Source organism: Oncorhynchus clarkii, unplaced genomic scaffold, assembly GCF_045791955.1.
Source record: "Oncorhynchus clarkii lewisi isolate Uvic-CL-2024 unplaced genomic scaffold, UVic_Ocla_1.0 unplaced_contig_5422_pilon_pilon, whole genome shotgun sequence".
NCBI lineage: Eukaryota > Metazoa > Chordata > Actinopteri > Salmoniformes > Salmonidae > Oncorhynchus > Oncorhynchus clarkii.
In genome coordinates this window covers 215,804-233,802 of record NW_027257938.1, presented here as the reverse complement: position 1 = coordinate 233,802, position 17,999 = coordinate 215,804, and the positions used below count along the sequence as shown (strand labels likewise).

Sequence of the window (17,999 nt, the reverse complement as noted above, 5' to 3'; positions counted from 1 at the left end):
TTGCTGCTATAACAGCCTCCACTCTTCTGGGAAGGCTTTAATATGGAGTTGGACCCCCCTTTGCTGCTATAACAGCCTCCACTCTTCTGGGAAGTCATTCATATGGAGTTGGACCCCCCCTTTGCTGCTATAACAGCATCCACTCTTCTGGGAAGGCTTTAATATGGAGTTGGACCCCCCTTTGCTGCTATAACAGCATCCACTCTTCTGGGAAGGCTTTCCTCTAGATGTTGGAACATTGCTGCAGGGGAACTTGCTTCCATTCAGCCACAAGATCATTAGTGAGGTCAGGCACTGATGTTGGGCGATTAGGCCTGGCTCACAGTCAGCGTTCCAATTCATTGTCATGCTGAAACAGGAAAGGGCATTCCCCAAACTGTTGCCACAAAGTTGGAAGCAATGAATCGTCGGGAATGTCATTGTATGCTGTAGCGTTAAGATTTCCCTTCACTGGAACTAAGAGGCCCAAACCATTATTCCTCCTCCACCAAACTTTACAGTTGGCACTATGTATTCAGGCTCGTAGCCTTCTCCTGTCATCCACCAAACCCAAATTCGTGCGTCGGACTGCCAAATGGTGAAGCGTGATTCATCTCTCCAGAGAACGTGTTTCCTCTGCTCCAGAGTCCAATGGCGGTGAGCTTTACACCACTCCAGCCGACTCTTGACATTGAGCATGGTGATCTTAGGCTTGTGTGCGGCTGCTCGGCCATAGAAACCCATTTCATGAACCGAGGACAGACGATTTTTACATGCTTCAGCACTCAGCGGTCCTGTTCTGTGACCTTATGTGGCCTACCACTTCACGTCTTGAGCCGTTGTTGCTCCTAGACGTTTCCACTTCACAATAACAGCACTAGCAGTTGCCCGGCGGGAGCTCTAGCAGGACAGAAATCTGACAAACTGACTTGTTGGAAAGGTGGCATCCTATGACGGTGCCACGTTGAAAAGTCACTGAGCTCTTCAGTAAGGTCATTCTACTGTCAATGTTTGTCTATGGAGATTGCATGGCTGTGTGCTTGATTTAATACACCTGTCAGCAATGGGTTTTGGTGAAATAGCCGAATCCACTCATTTGAAGGGGCGTCCACATACTGATGTGTGTGAGATATATATACATATATATGTGATATACGTACATATAAATATAACTATCCATAAAGTCCATGTCAATATGCATTTATTTCTCAGTCTGTGTTTAACACAATGCTGGGTTCTTCAGCGTCAACATGGTCCTATTCATTAGGACACGTCGTACTAAAATGTTTTGCAACACACAACGGAAACAAGCGTTTACCATCAGTCACTTTCCCTGTTTGTTTGTTTGGTGCTTAATGAATATGACTCGGTCTCTCTCCAGGGCCCACCTAGTCATCCTCCGTCTGTCTCCAGGGCCCACCCAGTCACCCTCCCTCTCTCAGGGCCCACCTAGTCACCCCCACCCAGTCTCTCTCCAGGGCCCACCCAGTCATCCCCAGTCTCTCTCTCAGGGCCCACCCAGTCATCCTCCCTCTCTCAGGGCCCACCCAGTCATCCTCCCTCTCTCAGGGCCCACCCAGTCATCCTCCCTCTCTCTCCAGGGCCCACCCAGTCATCCCCACCCAGTCACCCTCCCTCTCTCTCAGGGCCTACCTAGTCATCCTCCCTCTCTCTCCAGGGCCCACCCAGTCATCCTCCGTCTCTCTCCAGGGCCCACCCAGTCATCCTCCGTCTCTCTCCCGGGCCCACCCAGTCATCCTCCGTCTCTCTCAGGGCCCATCCAGTCATCCTCCGTCTCTCTCCAGGGCCCACCCAGTCATCCTCCGTCTCTCTCAGGGCCCACCCAGTCATCCTCCGTCTCTCTCAGGGCCCATCCAGTCATCCTCTCTCTCTCAGGGCCCATCCAGTCATCCCCACCCAGTCTCTCTCCAGGGCCCACCCAGTCATCCTCTCTCTCTCCAGGGCCCACCCAGTCATCCCCAGTCTCTCTCTCCAGGGCCCACCCAGTCACCCTCCATCTCTCTCCAGGGCCCACCCAGTCATCCTCCGTCTCTCTCCAGGGCCCACCCAGTCATCCTCCGTCTCTCTCCAGGGCCCACCCAGTCATCCTCCGTCTCTCTCCAGGGCCCACCCAGTCACCCTCCGTCTCTCTCCAGGGCCCACCCAGTCACCCTCCATCTCTCTCCAGGGCCCACCCAGTCATCCCCAGTCTCTCTCTGCAGGGCCCACCCAGTCTCTCTCCAGGGTTGGACAGTCCGCTCCACCATCGTAGTCCCGTGAGCTCGGGGCCGACAGTGGCGGTGGTTCATTGGTCTTGGGAGCATCATCTCGGCTGGTGGTGGAGTCTGTAGACCTCTACACAGCACGTACTTTGAAAAGAAACCAAAGAAACTGTCATTTTTTTGGCGGGGGTGAGGGGGGTCAGGTCAAAGCCTAATAGAAATGCCTGAAGAGGACAAATAATGTTGTTTGAATTGAAGGTGGGGCTTGGGGATGGATAAACCAATCAGGTAAGGAAGGAGGAGCCCGGTGGAGGGGAGGGGCTAGGATATGACATCATGAGTGTCGCTGTTAGGTTGTTGTTGACGGTTGGCCACGGGAGGGAGGGGCTTGCCGAAGAACTCTGAAAGAGAGTGAGGAGGAGGAATGGAGGAAGAGAGAGGAGGAGGAAGAGGAGGAGGAAGAGGAGGAGGAGACAGGATTAAATTAGCTACATCTATATAAGGCTGGCAACTGGTTTCTGTTAGCTGAAATCAAAAAACACAGCGTGTCAGAAATGTGTCCTGACAACTTCCTGTACAATATTTTAACTCGGTCAACTATAAACAGCCCATACATCAAGATGACCTGAACCACGTAACAGACACAGACTAAAGGGACAGGATACAGGAGGCATGTAGGATGTTCGTAGGATCAACAGAGAGATTTAATACAACTTCCATCAGACAGAGAAGACTGACAATTACAATATGTTTTCAGAGGAGATGGAGTCAGTGTTTAACATGCTCTGTAGACAGAGAGGAAATGGGGTCAGTGTTTAACATGCTCTGTAGACAGAGAGGAGATGGAGTCAGTGTTTAACATGCTCTGTAGACAGAGAGGAAATGGGGTCAGTGTTTAACATGCTCTGTAGACAGAGAGGAAATGGGGTCAGTGTTTAACATGCTCTGTAGACAGAGAGGAGATGGGGTCAGTGTTTAACATGCTCTGTAGACAGAGAGGAAATGGGGTCAGTGTTTAACATGCTCTGTAGACAGAGAGGAAATGGAGTCAGTGTTTAACATGCTCTATAGACATACAGGGGAAATGGAGTCAGTGTTTAACATGCTCTGTAGACAGAGAGGAAATGGGGTCAGTGTTTAACATGCTCTGTAGACAGAGAGGAAATGGAGTCAGTGTTTAACATGCTCTGTAGACAGAGAGGAAATGGGGTCAGTGTTTAACATGCTCTGTAGACAGAGAGGAGATGGGGTCAGTGTTTAACATGCTCTGTAGACAGAGAGGAAATGGGGTCAGTGTTTAACATGCTCTGTAGACAGAGAGGAGATGGAGTCAGTGTTTAACATGCTCTATAGACATACAGGGGAAATGGAGTCAGTGTTTAACATGCTCTGTAGACAGAGAGGAGATGGGGTCAGTGTTTAACATGCTCTGTAGACAGAGAGGAGATGGGGTCAGTGTTTAACATGCTCTGTAGACAGAGAGGAAATGGGGTCAGTGTTTAACATGGAATAAGAGACAGAGAGGAGATGGGGTCAGTGTTTAACATGCTCTGTAGACAGAGAGGAAATGGGGTCAGTGTTTAACATGGAATAAGAGACAGAGAGGAGATGGGGTCAGTGTTTAACATGCTCTGTAGACAGAGAGGAAATGGGGTCAGTGTTTAACATGGAATAAGAGACAGAGAGGAGATGGGGTCAGTGTTTAACATGCTCTGTAGACAGAGAGGAAATGGGGTCAGTGTTGAACATGGAATAAGAGACAGAGAGGAGATGGAGTCAGTGTTGAACATGGAATAAGAGACAGAGAGGAGATGGGGTCAGTGTTTAACATGGAATAAGAGACAGAGAGGAGATGGGGTCAGTGTTTAACATGGAATAAGAGACAGAGAGGAGATGGAGTCAGTGTTTAACATGGAATAAGAGACAGAGAGGAGATGGGGTCAGTGTTTAACATGGAATAAGAGACAGAGAGGAAATGGGGTCAGTGTTGAACATGCTCTGTAGACAGAGAGGAAATGGTCTATAGACATGCTCTGTAGACAGAGAGGAGATGGGGTCAGTGTTTAACATGGAATAAGAGACAGAGAGGAGATGGGGTCAGTGTTTAACATGGAATAAGAGACAGAGAGGAGATGGGGTCAGTGTTTAACATGGAATAAGAGACAGAGAGGAGATGGGGTCAGTGTTGAACATGGAATAAGAGACAGAGAGGAGATGGGGTCAGTGTTTAACATGCTCTATAGACATACAGGGGAAATGGAGTCAGTGTTTAACATGCTCTGTAGACATACAGGGGAAATGGGGTCAGTGTTTAACATGCTCTATAGACAGAGAGGAAATGGGGTCAGTGTTTAACATGCTCTATAGACAGAGAGGAAATGGGGTCAGTGTTTAACATGCTCTGTAGACAGACAGGAAATGGGGTCAGTGTTTAACATGCTCTATAGACAGAGAGGAAATGGGGTCAGTGTTTAACATGCTCTGTAGACAGAGAGGAAATGGGGTCAGTGTTTAACATGCTCTATAGACAGAGGGGAAATGGAGTCAGTGTTTAACATGCTCTGTAGACAGAGAGGAAATGGAGTCAGTGTTTAACATGCTCTGTAGACAGAGAGGAAATGGAGTCAGTGTTTAACATGGAATAAGAGACAGAGAGGGGGAATGGGGTCAGTGTTTAACATGGAATAAGAGACAGAGAGGAGATGGGGTCAGTGTTTAACATGCTCTGTAGACAGAGAGGAAATGGGGTCAGTGTTTAACATGCTCTGTAGACAGACAGGAAATGGGGTCAGTGTATAACATGCTCTGTAGACAGAGAGGAAATGGGGTCAGTGTTTAACATGCTCTGTAGACAGAGAGGAAATGGAGTCAGTGTTTAACATGGAATAAGAGACAGAGAGGAAATGGGGTCAGTGTTTAACATGCTCTGTAGACAGAGAGGAAATGGGGTCAGTGTTTAACATGCTCTGTAGACAGAGAGGAAATGGGGTCAGTGTTTAACATGCTCTGTAGACAGAGAGGAAATGGGGTCAGTGTTTAACATGCTCTGTAGACAGAGAGGAAATGGGGTCAGTGTTTAACATGCTCTGTAGACAGAGAGGAAATGGGGTCAGTGTTTAACATGGAATAAGAGACAGAGAGGAAATGGGGTCAGTGTTTAACATGGAATAAGAGACAGAGAGGAGATGGGGTCACTGTTTAACATGGAATAAGAGACAGAGAGGAGATGGGGTCAGTGTTGAACATGGAATAAGAGACAGAGAGGAGATGGGGTCAGTGTTTAACATGGAATAAGAGACAGAGAGGAGATGGGGTCAGTGTTTAACATGCTCTATAGACAGAGAGGGGAAATGGGGTCAGTGTTTAACATGCTCTGTAGACAGAGAGGAGATGGGGTCAGTGTTTAACATGGAATAAGAGACAGAGAGGAAATGGGGTCAGTGTTTAACATGGAATAAGAGACAGAGAGGAGATGGGGTCAGTGTTTAACATGGAATAAGAGACAGAGAGGAGATGGGGTCAGTGTTTAACATGCTCTGTAGACAGAGAGGAAATGGAGTCAGTGTTGAACATGGAATAAGAGACAGAGAGGAGATGGGGTCAGTGTTTAACATGCTCTGTAGACAGACAGGAGATGGGGTCAGTGTTTAACATGGAATAAGAGACAGAGAGGAGATGGAGTCAGTGTTTAACATGGAATAAGAGACAGAGAGGAGATGGGGTCAGTGTTTAACATGCTCTGTAGACAGAGAGGAGATGGGGTCAGTGTTGAACATGGAATAAGAGACAGAGAGGAGATGGGGTCAGTGTTTAACATGGAATAAGAGACAGAGAGGAGATGGGGTCAGTGTTTAACATGCTCTGTAGACAGAGAGGAGATGGGGTCAGTGTTGAACATGGAATAAGAGACAGAGAGGAGATGGGGTCAGTGTTTAACATGGAATAAGAGACAGAGAGGAGATGGGGTCAGTGTTGAACATGGAATAAGAGACAGAGAGGAGATGGGGTCAGTGTTTAACATGGAATAAGAGACAGAGAGGAGATGGGGTCAGTGTTTAACATGGAATAAGAGACAGAGAGGAGATGGGGTCAGTGTTTAACATGGAATAAGAGACAGAGAGGAGATGGGGTCAGTGTTTAACATGGAATAAGAGACAGAGAGGAGATGGGGTCAGTGTTGAACATGGAATAAGAGACAGAGAGGAAATGGGGTCAGTGTTTAACATGGAATAAGAGACAGAGAGGAGATGGGGTCAGTGTTTAACATGGAATAAGAGACAGAGAGGAAATGGGGTCAGTGTTTAACATGGAATAAGAGACAGAGAGGAGATGGGGTCAGTGTTTAACATGGAATAAGAGACAGAGAGGAGATGGGGTCAGTGTTGAACATGGAATAAGAGACAGAGAGGAGATGGGGTCAGTGTTGAACATGGAATAAGAGACAGAGAGGAGATGGGGTCAGTGTTGAACATGGAATAAGAGACAGAGAGGAGATGGGGTCAGTGTTTAACATGCTCTATAGACAGAGAGGGGAAATGGGGTCAGTGTTTAACATGCTCTGTAGACAGAGAGGAGATGGAGTCAGTGTTTAACATGGAATAAGAGACAGAGAGGAGATGGGGTCAGTGTTTAACATGGAATAAGAGACAGAGAGGAGATGGGGTCAGTGTTTAACATGGAATAAGAGACAGAGAGGAGATGGGGTCAGTGTTTAACATGGAATAAGAGACAGAGAGGAAATGGGGTCAGTGTTGAACATGGAATAAGAGACAGAGAGGAGATGGGGTCAGTGTTTAACATGGAATAAGAGACAGAGAGGAGATGGGGTCAGTGTTGAACATGCTCTATAGACAGAGAGGAGATGGGGTCAGTGTTTAACATGCTCTGTAGACAGAGAGGAGATGGGGTCAGTGTTTAACATGCTCTATAGACAGAGAGGAGATGGGGTCAGTGTTGAACATGGAATAAGAGACAGAGAGGAAATGGGGTCAGTGTTGAACATGGAATAAGAGACAGAGAGGAGATGGGGTCAGTGTTTAACATGGAATAAGAGACAGAGAGGAGATGGGGTCAGTGTTTAACATGGAATAAGAGACAGAGAGGAGATGGGGTCAGTGTTGAACATGGAATAAGAGACAGAGAGGAGATGGGGTCAGTGTTTAACATGGAATAAGAGACAGAGAGGAGATGGGGTCAGTGTTTAACATGCTCTATAGACAGAGAGGGGAAATGGGGTCAGTGTTGAACATGGAATAAGAGACAGAGAGGAAATGGGGTCAGTGTTTAACATGGAATAAGAGACAGAGAGGAGATGGGGTCAGTGTTTAACATGGAATAAGAGACAGAGAGGAGATGGGGTCAGTGTTTAACATGGAATAAGAGACAGAGAGGAAATGGGGTCAGTGTTTAACATGGAATAAGAGACAGAGAGGAGATGGGGTCAGTGTTTAACATGGAATAAGAGACAGAGAGGAGATGGGGTCAGTGTTGAACATGGAATAAGAGACAGAGAGGAGATGGGGTCAGTGTTTAACATGGAATAAGAGACAGAGAGGAGATGGGGTCAGTGTTGAACATGCTCTATAGACAGAGAGGAGATGGGGTCAGTGTTTAACATGCTCTATAGACATACAGGGGAAATGGGGTCAGTGTTTAACATGGAATAAGAGACAGAGAGGAGATGGGGTCAGTGTTTAACATGGAATAAGAGACAGAGAGGAGATGGGGTCAGTGTTTAACATGGAATAAGAGACAGAGAGGAAATGGGGTCAGTGTTTAACATGGAATAAGAGACAGAGAGGAGATGGGGTCAGTGTTTAACATGGAATAAGAGACAGAGAGGAGATGGGGTCAGTGTTGAACATGGAATAAGAGACAGAGAGGAGATGGGGTCAGTGTTTAACATGGAATAAGAGACAGAGAGGAGATGGGGTCAGTGTTGAACATGCTCTATAGACAGAGAGGAGATGGGGTCAGTGTTTAACATGCTCTATAGACATACAGGGGAAATGGGGTCAGTGTTTAACATGGAATAAGAGACAGAGAGGAAATGGGGTCAGTGTTTAACATGGAATAAGAGACAGAGAGGAAATGGGGTCAGTGTTGAACATGGAATAAGAGACAGAGAGGAGATGGGGTCAGTGTTGAACATGGAATAAGAGACAGAGAGGAGATGGAGTCAGTGTTTAACATGGAATAAGAGACAGAGAGGAGATGGAGTCAGTGTTTAACATGGAATAAGAGACAGAGAGGAGATGGGGTCAGTGTTTAACATGGAATAAGAGACAGAGAGGAGATGGAGTCAGTGTTTAACATGGAATAAGAGACAGAGAGGAGATGGGGTCAGTGTTTAACATGGAATAAGAGACAGAGAGGAGATGGAGTCAGTGTTTAACATGGAATAAGAGACAGAGAGGAGATGGGGTCAGTGTTGAACATGGAATAAGAGACAGAGAGGAGATGGGGTCAGTGTTTAACATGGAATAAGAGACATAGAGGAGATGGGGTCAGTGTTTAACATGGAATAAGAGACAGAGAGGAGATGGAGTCAGTGTTTAACATGCTCTGTAGACAGAGAGGAGATGGGGTCAGTGTTTAACATGCTCTGTAGACAGAGAGGAGATGGGGTCAGTGTTTAACATGGAATAAGAGACAGAGAGGAGATGGGGTCAGTGTTTAACATGGAATAAGAGACAGAGAGGAGATGGAGTCAGTGTTTAACATGGAATAAGAGACAGAGAGGAGATGGGGTCAGTGTTTAACATGGAATAAGAGACAGAGAGGAGATGGAGTCAGTGTTTAACATGGAATAAGAGACAGAGAGGAGATGGGGTCAGTGTTTAACATGGAATAAGAGACAGAGAGGAGATGGGGTCAGTGTTGAACATGGAATAAGAGACAGAGAGGAGATGGGGTCAGTGTTTAACATGGAATAAGAGACAGAGAGGAGATGGGGTCAGTGTTTAACATGGAATAAGAGACAGAGAGGAGATGGGGTCAGTGTTTAACATGGAATAAGAGACAGAGAGGAGATGGAGTCAGTGTTGAACATGGAATAAGAGACAGAGAGGAGATGGGGTCAGTGTTGAACATGGAATAAGAGACAGAGAGGAGATGGGGTCAGTGTTGAACATGGAATAAGAGACAGAGAGGAGATGGGGTCAGTGTTTAACATGGAATAAGAGACAGAGAGGAGATGGGGTCAGTGTTGAACATGGAATAAGAGACAGAGAGGAGATGGGGTCAGTGTTTAACATGGAATAAGAGATCATCATCAGCTGTTAGTGAAAGAGAAGAAACAACAACATGAACAGGCTGCTAGATGAGGAACAGACAGATGGTTAGTTAGTAGTTAGTTAGTGGTTAGTTAGTGGTTAACATACAGCAGTGGAGTGGTGGTGGAGACAGTCAGATGACAGGTCTAGACAGTCACTATAAATCATCATTACCGGATCGACTCCTATCGCCAAGAGGCTCCAGCTTGGGAAGCCTAGACATTTTGGGAGTAGCCCATCCAACTAAAACAACAACAAATACATTATTAGTAGAAGCCCATCCCACTAAAACAACAACTAAACACATTATTAGTAGAAGCCCATCCCACTAAAACAACAACTAAATACATTATTAGTAGAAGCCCATCCCACTAAAACAACAACTAAACACATTATTAGTAGAAGCCCATCCCACTAAAACAACAACAACTAAATACATTATTAGTAGAAGCCCATCCCACTAAAACAACAACTAAACACATTATTAGTAGAAGCCCATCCCACTAAAACAACAACAAAACACATCATTAGTAGAAGCCCATCCCACTAAAACAACAACAAAACACATTATCAGTAGAAGCCCATCCCACTAAAACAACAACTAAATACATTATTAGTAGAAGCCCATCCCACTAAAACAACAACAAAACACATTATTAGTAGAAGCCCATCCCACTAAAACAACAACTAAACACATTATTAGTAGAAGCCCATCCCACTAAAACAACAACTAAATACATTATTAGTAGAAGCCCATCCCACTAAAACAACAACTAAACACATTATTAGTAGAAGCCCATCCCACTAAAACAACAACTAAACACATTATTAGTAGAAGCCCATCCCACTAAAACAACAACTAAACACATTATTAGTAGAAGCCCATCCCACTAAAACAACAACAACTAAACACATTATTAGTAGAAGCCCATCCCACTAAAACAACAACTAAACACATTATTAGTAGAAGCCCATCCCACTAAAACAACAACTAAATACATTATTAGTAGAAGCCCATCCCACTAAAACAACTAAACACATTATTAGTAGAAGCCCATCCCACTAAAACAACAACTAAATACATTATTAGTAGAAGCCCATCCCACTAAAACAACAACTAAACACATTATTAGTAGAAGCCCATCCCACTAAAACAACGAAAGTAAAGAAGTCAACATGTTGATTAATACTGATTAAACTGGGTTCCAGCCCAGTCATTGGTCTGCCACACCTATGGAAGGATTAAAAGTGTGTGTGTCTCTCTCACCAGGTAGTGGTGGAGGTGTGGGTATCTCTCACCAGGTAGTGGTGGGGGTGTGGGTGTCTCACCAGGTAGTGGTGGAGGTGTGGGTGTCTCACCAGGTAGTGGTGGAGGTGTGGGTGTCTCACCAGGTAGTGGTGGAGGTGTGGGTGTCTCACCAGGTAGTGGTGGAGGTGTGGGTGTCTCACCAGGTAGTGGTGGAGGTGTGGGTGTCTCACCAGGTAGTGGTGGAGGTGTGGGTGTCTCACCAGGTAGTGGTGGAGGTGTGGGTGTCTCACCAGGTAGTGGTGGAGGTGTGGGTGTCTCACCAGGTAGTGGTGGAGGTGTGGGTGTCTCACCAGGTAGTGGTGGAGGTGTGGGTGTCTCACCAGGTAGTGGTGGAGGTGTGGGTGTCTCACCAGGTAGTGGTGGAGGTGTGGGTGTCTCACCAGGTAGTGGTGGAGGTGTGGGTGTCTCACCAGGTAGTGGTGGAGGTGTGGGTGTCTCACCAGGTAGTGGTGGAGGTGTGGGTGTCTCACCAGGTAGTGGTGGAGGTGTGGGTGTCTCACCAGGTAGTGGTGGAGGTGTGGGTGTCTCACCAGGTAGTGGTGGAGGTGTGGGTGTCTCACCAGGTAGTGGTGGAGGTGTGGGTGTCTCACCAGGTAGTGGTGGAGGTGTGGGTATCTCACCAGGTAGTGGTGGAGGTGTGGGTATCTCACCAGGTAGTGGTGGAGGTGTGGGTATCTCACCAGGTAGTGGTGGAGGTGTGGGTATCTCACCAGGTAGTGGTGGAGGTGTGGGTATCTCACCAGGTAGTGGTGGAGGTGTGGGTATCTCACCAGGTAGTGGTGGAGGTGTGGGTATCTCACCAGGTAGTGGTGGAGGTGTGGGTATCTCACCAGGTAGTGGTGGAGGTGTGGGTATCTCACCAGGTAGTGGTGGAGGTGTGGGTATCTCACCAGGTAGTGGTGGAGGTGTGTCTCTCTCACCAGGTAGTGGTGGAGGTGTGTCTCTCTCACCAGGTAGTGGTGGAGGTGTGTCTCTCTCACCAGGTAATGGTGGAGGTGTGTCTCTCTCACCAGGTAGTGGTGGAGGTGTGTCTCTCACCAGGTAGTGGTGGAGGTGTGTCTCTTTCACCAGGTAGTGGTGGAGGTGTGTCTCTCTCACCAGGTAGTGGTGGAGGTATGTCTCTCACCAGGTAGTGGTGGAGGTGTGTCTCTCTCACCAGGTAGTGGTGGAGGTGTGTCTCTCTCACCAGGTAGTGGTGGAGGTGTGTGTCTCTCACCAGGTAGTGGTGGAGGTGTGTCTCTCTCACCAGGGAGTGGTGGAGGTGTGTCTCTCACCAGGTAGTGGTGGAGGTGTGTCTCTCTCACCAGGTAGTGGTGGAGGTGTGTCTCTCTCACCAGGTAGTGGTGGAGGTGTGTCTCTCTCACCAGGTAGTGGTGGAGGTGTGTCTCTCACCAGGTAGTGGTGGAGGTGTGTCTCTCTCACCAGGTAGTGGTGGAGGTGTGTCTCTCACCAGGGAGTGGTGGAGGTGTGTCTCTCACCAGGGAGTGGTGGAGGTGTGTCTCTCACCAGGTAGTGGTGGAGGTGTGTCTCTCACCAGGTAGTGGTGGAGGTGTGTCTCTCACCAGGTAGTGGAGGAGGTGTGTCTCTCACCAGGTAGTGGTGGAGGTGTGTCTCTCACCAGGTAGTGGTGGAGGTATCTCACCAGGTAGTGGAGGAGGTGTGGGGCTCTCGGGGGAGTGGTGGAGGTGTGGGTATCTCTCACCAGGTAGTGGTGGAGGTGTCTCTCTCTCACCAGGTAGTGGTGGAGGTGTGTCTCTCACCAGGTAGTGGAGGAGGTGTGGGGCTCTCGGGGGCTGCTGTCTCCTCCGTCCTCAGGGGGTCCACTCTGTGTTTCCTCTTCAGTCTCAGTTTACTAGTCTTCTTCTTCGTCCGCTCCACTGAGGCTGCACCGCTCTCTGGAGTCTGTCTCTCGCTGTCCTCTTCCTCCTCCTCCTCTTCCTGCCCTCCTTCTCTAGCATCGTTGGCACCACCCACCTGCCCTCCTGTCGGTCTCTTCTTCAGCTTGTCTTCATTCTGCATGGATGGAACACCCATGGTACACACCCATTAATACAGCTGCACCCCCCATGGCATTAATACAGATGGGACCCCCCATGGCATTAATACAGCTGGAACCCCCCATGGCAGTAACACAGCTGGAACCTCCCCATGGCATTAATACAGCTGGACCCCCCATGGCATTAATACAGCTGGAACCCCCCCATGGCATTAATACAGCTGGACCCCCCATGGCATTAATACAGCTGGAACCACCCCATGGCATTAACACAGCTGGAACCTCCCCATGGCATTAATACAGCTGGAACCACCCCATGGCATTAATACAGCTGGAACCACCCCCATGGCATTAAAACAGCTGGAACCTCCCCCCCATGGCATTAATACAGATGGAACACCTCCCCATGGCATTAATACAGCTGGAACCCCCCCATGGCATTAATACAGCTGGAACCTCCCCATTGCATTAATACAGCTGGAACCACCCCATGGCATTAATACAGATGGAACACCCCATGGCATTAATACAGCTGGAACCCCCCCATGGCATTAATACAGCTGGACCCCCCCCCCCCCATGGCATTAATACAGCTGGAACCCACCCCGTGGCATTAATACAGATGGAACACCTCCCCATGGCATTAATACAGCTGGAACCCCCCATGGCATTAATACAGCTGGAACCCCACCATGGCATTAATACAGCTGGAACCACCCCATCGCATTAATACAGCTGGAACCACCCCATGGCATTAATACAGCTGGACCCCCCATGGCATTAATACAGCTGGACCCCCCATGGCATTAATACAGCTGGAACCTCCCCATGGCATTAATACAGCTGGACCCCCCCATGGCATTAATACAGATGGAACCTCCCCATGGCATTAATACAGCTGGAACCCCCCATGGCATTAATACAGCTGGACCCCCCCATGGCATTAATACAGATGGAACTTCCCCATGGCATTAATACAGCTGGAACCCCCCATGGTTTTAATACAGATGGAACCTCCCCATGGCATTAATACAGATGGAACCTCCCCATGGCATTAATACAGAAGGAACCACCCCATGGCATTAATACAGATGGTACCTGCCCATGTCATTAACACAGATGGAAACACCCCATGGCATTAATACAGATGGAACCTTCCCATGGCATTAATACAGATGGAACCTCCCCATGGCATTAATACAGATGGAACCTCCCCATGGCATTAATACAGATGGAAACACCCAACCCATTGATCTTGGGGCTCAAATGGCACCCTATTCCCTAAAGGGGACACTATAACGAACACATAGGGCTCTGGTCAAAACCAGTGCACTACATAGGGAATAGAGTGCCATTTCAAGCAAATCAACAAAGGTGATGCTGATTGGCCCAGTGTATTCCACACCTCATTGATGACGTTGCCGATTGGCTGGAAGGGGCTGTGTACGGCGGCGTCGTCGGTCTCCTCCTCCTCCTGCAGTGTCCGACCCTCCCTCTCCGCCTCCTCTTTCTCCTGACGGTCTCTGGGATCAGGGGAACAAAATGACTTTTTTATTTACCTCAAATGTTAACTAGGCAAGTCAGTTAATAACTCATTCTTATTTACAATGACGGCCTAAAATTCAGCTGGTTAATGTTCCCTTCACTAAGGTGTGATATCTCTCCTAACCAGCTGGTTAATGTTCCCTTCACTAAGGTGTGATATCTCTCCTAACCAGCTGGTTAATGTTCCCTTCACTAAGGTGTGATATCTCTCCTAACCAGCTGGTTAATGTTCCCTTCACTAAGGTGTGATATCTCTCCTAACCAGCTGGTTAATGTTCCCTTCACTAAGGTGTGATATCTCTCCTATTGTCTACTGTATTGTCCCCTTCACTAAGGTGTGATATCTCTCCTATTGTCTACTGTATTGTCCCCTTCACTAAGGTGTGATATCTCTCCTATTGTCTACTGTATTGTCCCCTTCACTAAGGTGTGATATCTCTCCTAACCAGCTGGTTAATGTCACTAAGGTGTGATATCTCTCCTATTGTCTACTGTATTGTCCCCTTCACTAAGGTGTGATATCTCTCCTATTGTCTACTGTATTGTCCCCTTCACTAAGGTGTGATATCTCTCCTAACCAGCTGGTTAATGTTCCCTTCACTAAGGTGTGATATCTCTCCTATTGTCTACTGTATTGTCCCCTTCACTAAGGTGTGAAATCTCTCCTAACCAGCTGGTTAATGTTCCCATCACTAAGGTGTGATATCTCTCCTAACCAGCTGGTTAATGTCACTAAGGTGTGATATCTCTCCTAACCAGCTGGTTAATGTCACTAAGGTGTGATATCTCTCCTAACCAGCTGGTTAATGTTCCCTTCACTAAGGTGTGATATCTCTCCTAACCAGCTGGTTAATGTCACTAAGGTGTGATATCTCTCCTAACCAGCTGGTTAATGTTCCCTTCACTAAGGTGTGATATCTCTCCTAACCAGCTGGTTAATGTTCCCTTCACTAAGGTGTGATATCTCTCCTAACCAGCTGGTTAATGTTCCCTTCACGAAGGTGTGATATCTCTCCTAACCAGCTGGTTAATGTTCCCATCACTAAGGTGTGATATCTCTCCTAACCAGCTGGTTAATGTTCCCATCACTAAGGTGTGATATCTCTCCTAACCAGCTGGTTAATGTTCCCTTCACTAAGGTGTGATATCTCTCCTAACCAGCTGGTTAATGTTCCCATTACTAAGGTGTGATATCTCTCCTAACCAGCTGGTTAATGTTCCCATCACTAAGGTGTGATATCTCTCCTAACCAGCTGGTTAATGTCACTAAGGTGTGATATCTTTCCTAATCAGCTGGTTAATGTTCCCTTCACTAAGGTGTGATATCTCTCCTATTGTCTACTGTATTGTCCCCTTCACTAAGGTGTGATATCTCTCCTAACCAGCTGGTTAATGTCACTAAGGTGTGATATCTTTCCTAACCAGCTGGTTAATGTTCCCTTCACTAAGGTGTGATATCTCTCCTAACCAGCTGGTTAATGTTCCCATCACTAAGGTGTGATATCTCTCCTATTGTCTACTGTATTGTCCCCGTCACTAAGGTGTGATATCTCTCCTATTGTCTACTGTATTGTCCCCTTCACTAAGGTGTGATATCTCTCCTGTTGTCTACTGTATTGTCCCCATCACTAAGGTGTGATATCTCTCCTGTTGTCTACTGTATTGTCCCCTTCACTAAGGTGTGATATCTCTCCTATTGTCTACTGTATTGTCCCCTTCACTAAGGTGTGATATCTCTCCTATTGTCTACTGTATTGTCCCCTTCACTAAGGTGTGATATCTCTCCTATTGTCTACTGTATTGTCCCCTTCACTAAGGTGTGATATCTCTCCTATTGTCTACTGTATTGTCCCCTTCACTAAGGTGTGATATTTCTCCTGTTGTCTACTGTATTGTCCCCTTCACTAAGGTGTGATATCTCTCCTATTGTCTACTGTATTGATATCTCTCCTATTGTCTACTGTATTGTCCCCTTCACTAAGGTGTGATATCTCTCCTATTGTCTACTGTATTGTCCCCTTCACTAAGGTGTGATATCTCTCCTATTGTCCCCTTCACTAAGGTGTGATATCTCTCCTATTGTCTACTGTATTGTCCCCTTCACTAAGGTGTGATATCTATCCTATTGTCTACTGTATTGTCCCCTTCACTAAGGTGTGATATCTCTCCTGTTGTCTACTGTATTGTCCCCTTCACTAAGGTGTGATATCTCTCCTATTGTCTACTGTATTGTCCCCTTCACTAAGGTGTGATATCTCTCCTATTGTCTACTGTATTGTCCCCTTCACTAAGGTGTGATATCTCTCCTATTGTCTACTGTATTGTCCCCTTCACTAAGGTGTGATATCTCTCCTATTGTCTACTGTATTGTCCCCTTCACTAAGGTGTGATATCTCTCCTATTGTCTACTGTATTGTCCCCTTCACTAAGGTGTGATATCTCTCCTATTGTCTACTGTATTGTCCCCTTCACTAAGGTGTGATATCTCTCCTATTGTCTACTGTATTGTTCCCTTCACTAAGGTGTGATATCTCTCCTATTGTCTACTGTATTGTCCCCTTCACTAAGGTGTGATATCTCTCCTATTGTCTACTGTATTGTCCCCTTCACTAAGGTGTGATATCTCTCCTATTGTCTACTGTATTGTCCCCTTCACTAAGGTGTGATATCTCTCCTATTGTCTACTGTATTGTCCCCTTCACTAAGGTGTGATATCTCTCCTATTGTCTACTGTATTGTCCCCTTCACTAAGGTGTGATATCTCTCCTATTGTCTACTGTATTGATATCTCTCCTATTGTCTACTGTATTGTCCCCTTCACTAAGGTGCGATATCTCTCCTATTGTCTACTGTATTGATATCTCTCCTATTGTCTACTGTATTGATATCTCTCCTATTGTCTACTGTATTGTCCCCTTCACTAAGGTGTGATATCTCTCCTTTTGTCTACTGTATTGTCCCCTTCACTAAGGTGTGATATCTCTCCTATTGTCTACTGTATTGTCCCCTTCACTAAGGTGTGATATCTCTCCTATTGTCTACTGTATTGTCCCCTTCACTAAGGTGTGATATCTCTCCTATTGTCTACTGTATTGTTCCCTTCACTAAGGTGTGATATCTCTCCTATTGTCTACTGTATTGTCCCCTTCACTAAGGTGTGATATCTCTCCTATTGTCTACTGTATTGTCCCCTTCACTAAGGTGTGATATCTCTCCTATTGTCTACTGTATTGTCCCCTTCACTAAGGTGTGATATCTCTCCTATTGTCTACTGTATTGTCCCCTTCACTAAGGTGTGATATCTCTCCTATTGTCTACTGTATTGTCCCCTTCACTAAGGTGTGATATCTCTCCTTTTGTCTACTGTATTGTCCCCTTCACTAAGGTGTGATATCTATCCTATTGTCTACTGTATTGTCCCCTTCACTAAGGTGTGATATCTCTCCTATTGTCTACTGTATTGTCCCCTTCACTAAGGTGTGATATCTATCCTATTGTCTACTGTATTGTCCCCTTCACTAAGGTGTGATATCTCTCCTATTGTCTACTGTATTGTCCCCTTCACTAAGGTGTGATATCTCTCCTATTGTCTACTGTATTGTCCCCTTCACTAAGGTGTGATATCTCTCCTATTGTCTACTGTATTGTCCCCTTCACTAAGGTGTGATATCTAT

General features: G+C 46.6%; 1 protein-coding gene across 7 annotated transcripts in view; it reads right to left on the bottom strand.

Moving 5' to 3' along the window:
- Positions 1-2,124: 2,124 nt before the first annotated feature.
- Positions 2,125-17,999, bottom strand: part of LOC139394111 (ADP-ribosylation factor-like protein 13B) — a 40,843-nt gene continuing 24,968 nt past the window's right edge. For 2 of the 7 annotated variants that reach the window (XM_071142136.1, XM_071142135.1), the window contains exons 7-10: positions 14,186-14,303; positions 12,545-12,797; positions 9,650-9,718; positions 2,125-2,602 (exon numbers count right to left, since the gene is read on the bottom strand). In XM_071142136.1, coding sequence (XP_070998237.1) covers positions 2,523-2,602; positions 9,650-9,718; positions 12,545-12,797; positions 14,186-14,303 — 520 coding nt within the window. In that variant the 3' untranslated portion in view covers positions 2,125-2,522. Of the gene's footprint in view, positions 2,603-9,649; positions 9,719-12,516; positions 12,798-14,185; positions 14,304-17,999 lie in introns of all 7 variants that reach the window. The other 5 variants (XM_071142141.1, XM_071142138.1, XM_071142137.1 and 2 more) reach the window with 4 other exon arrangements.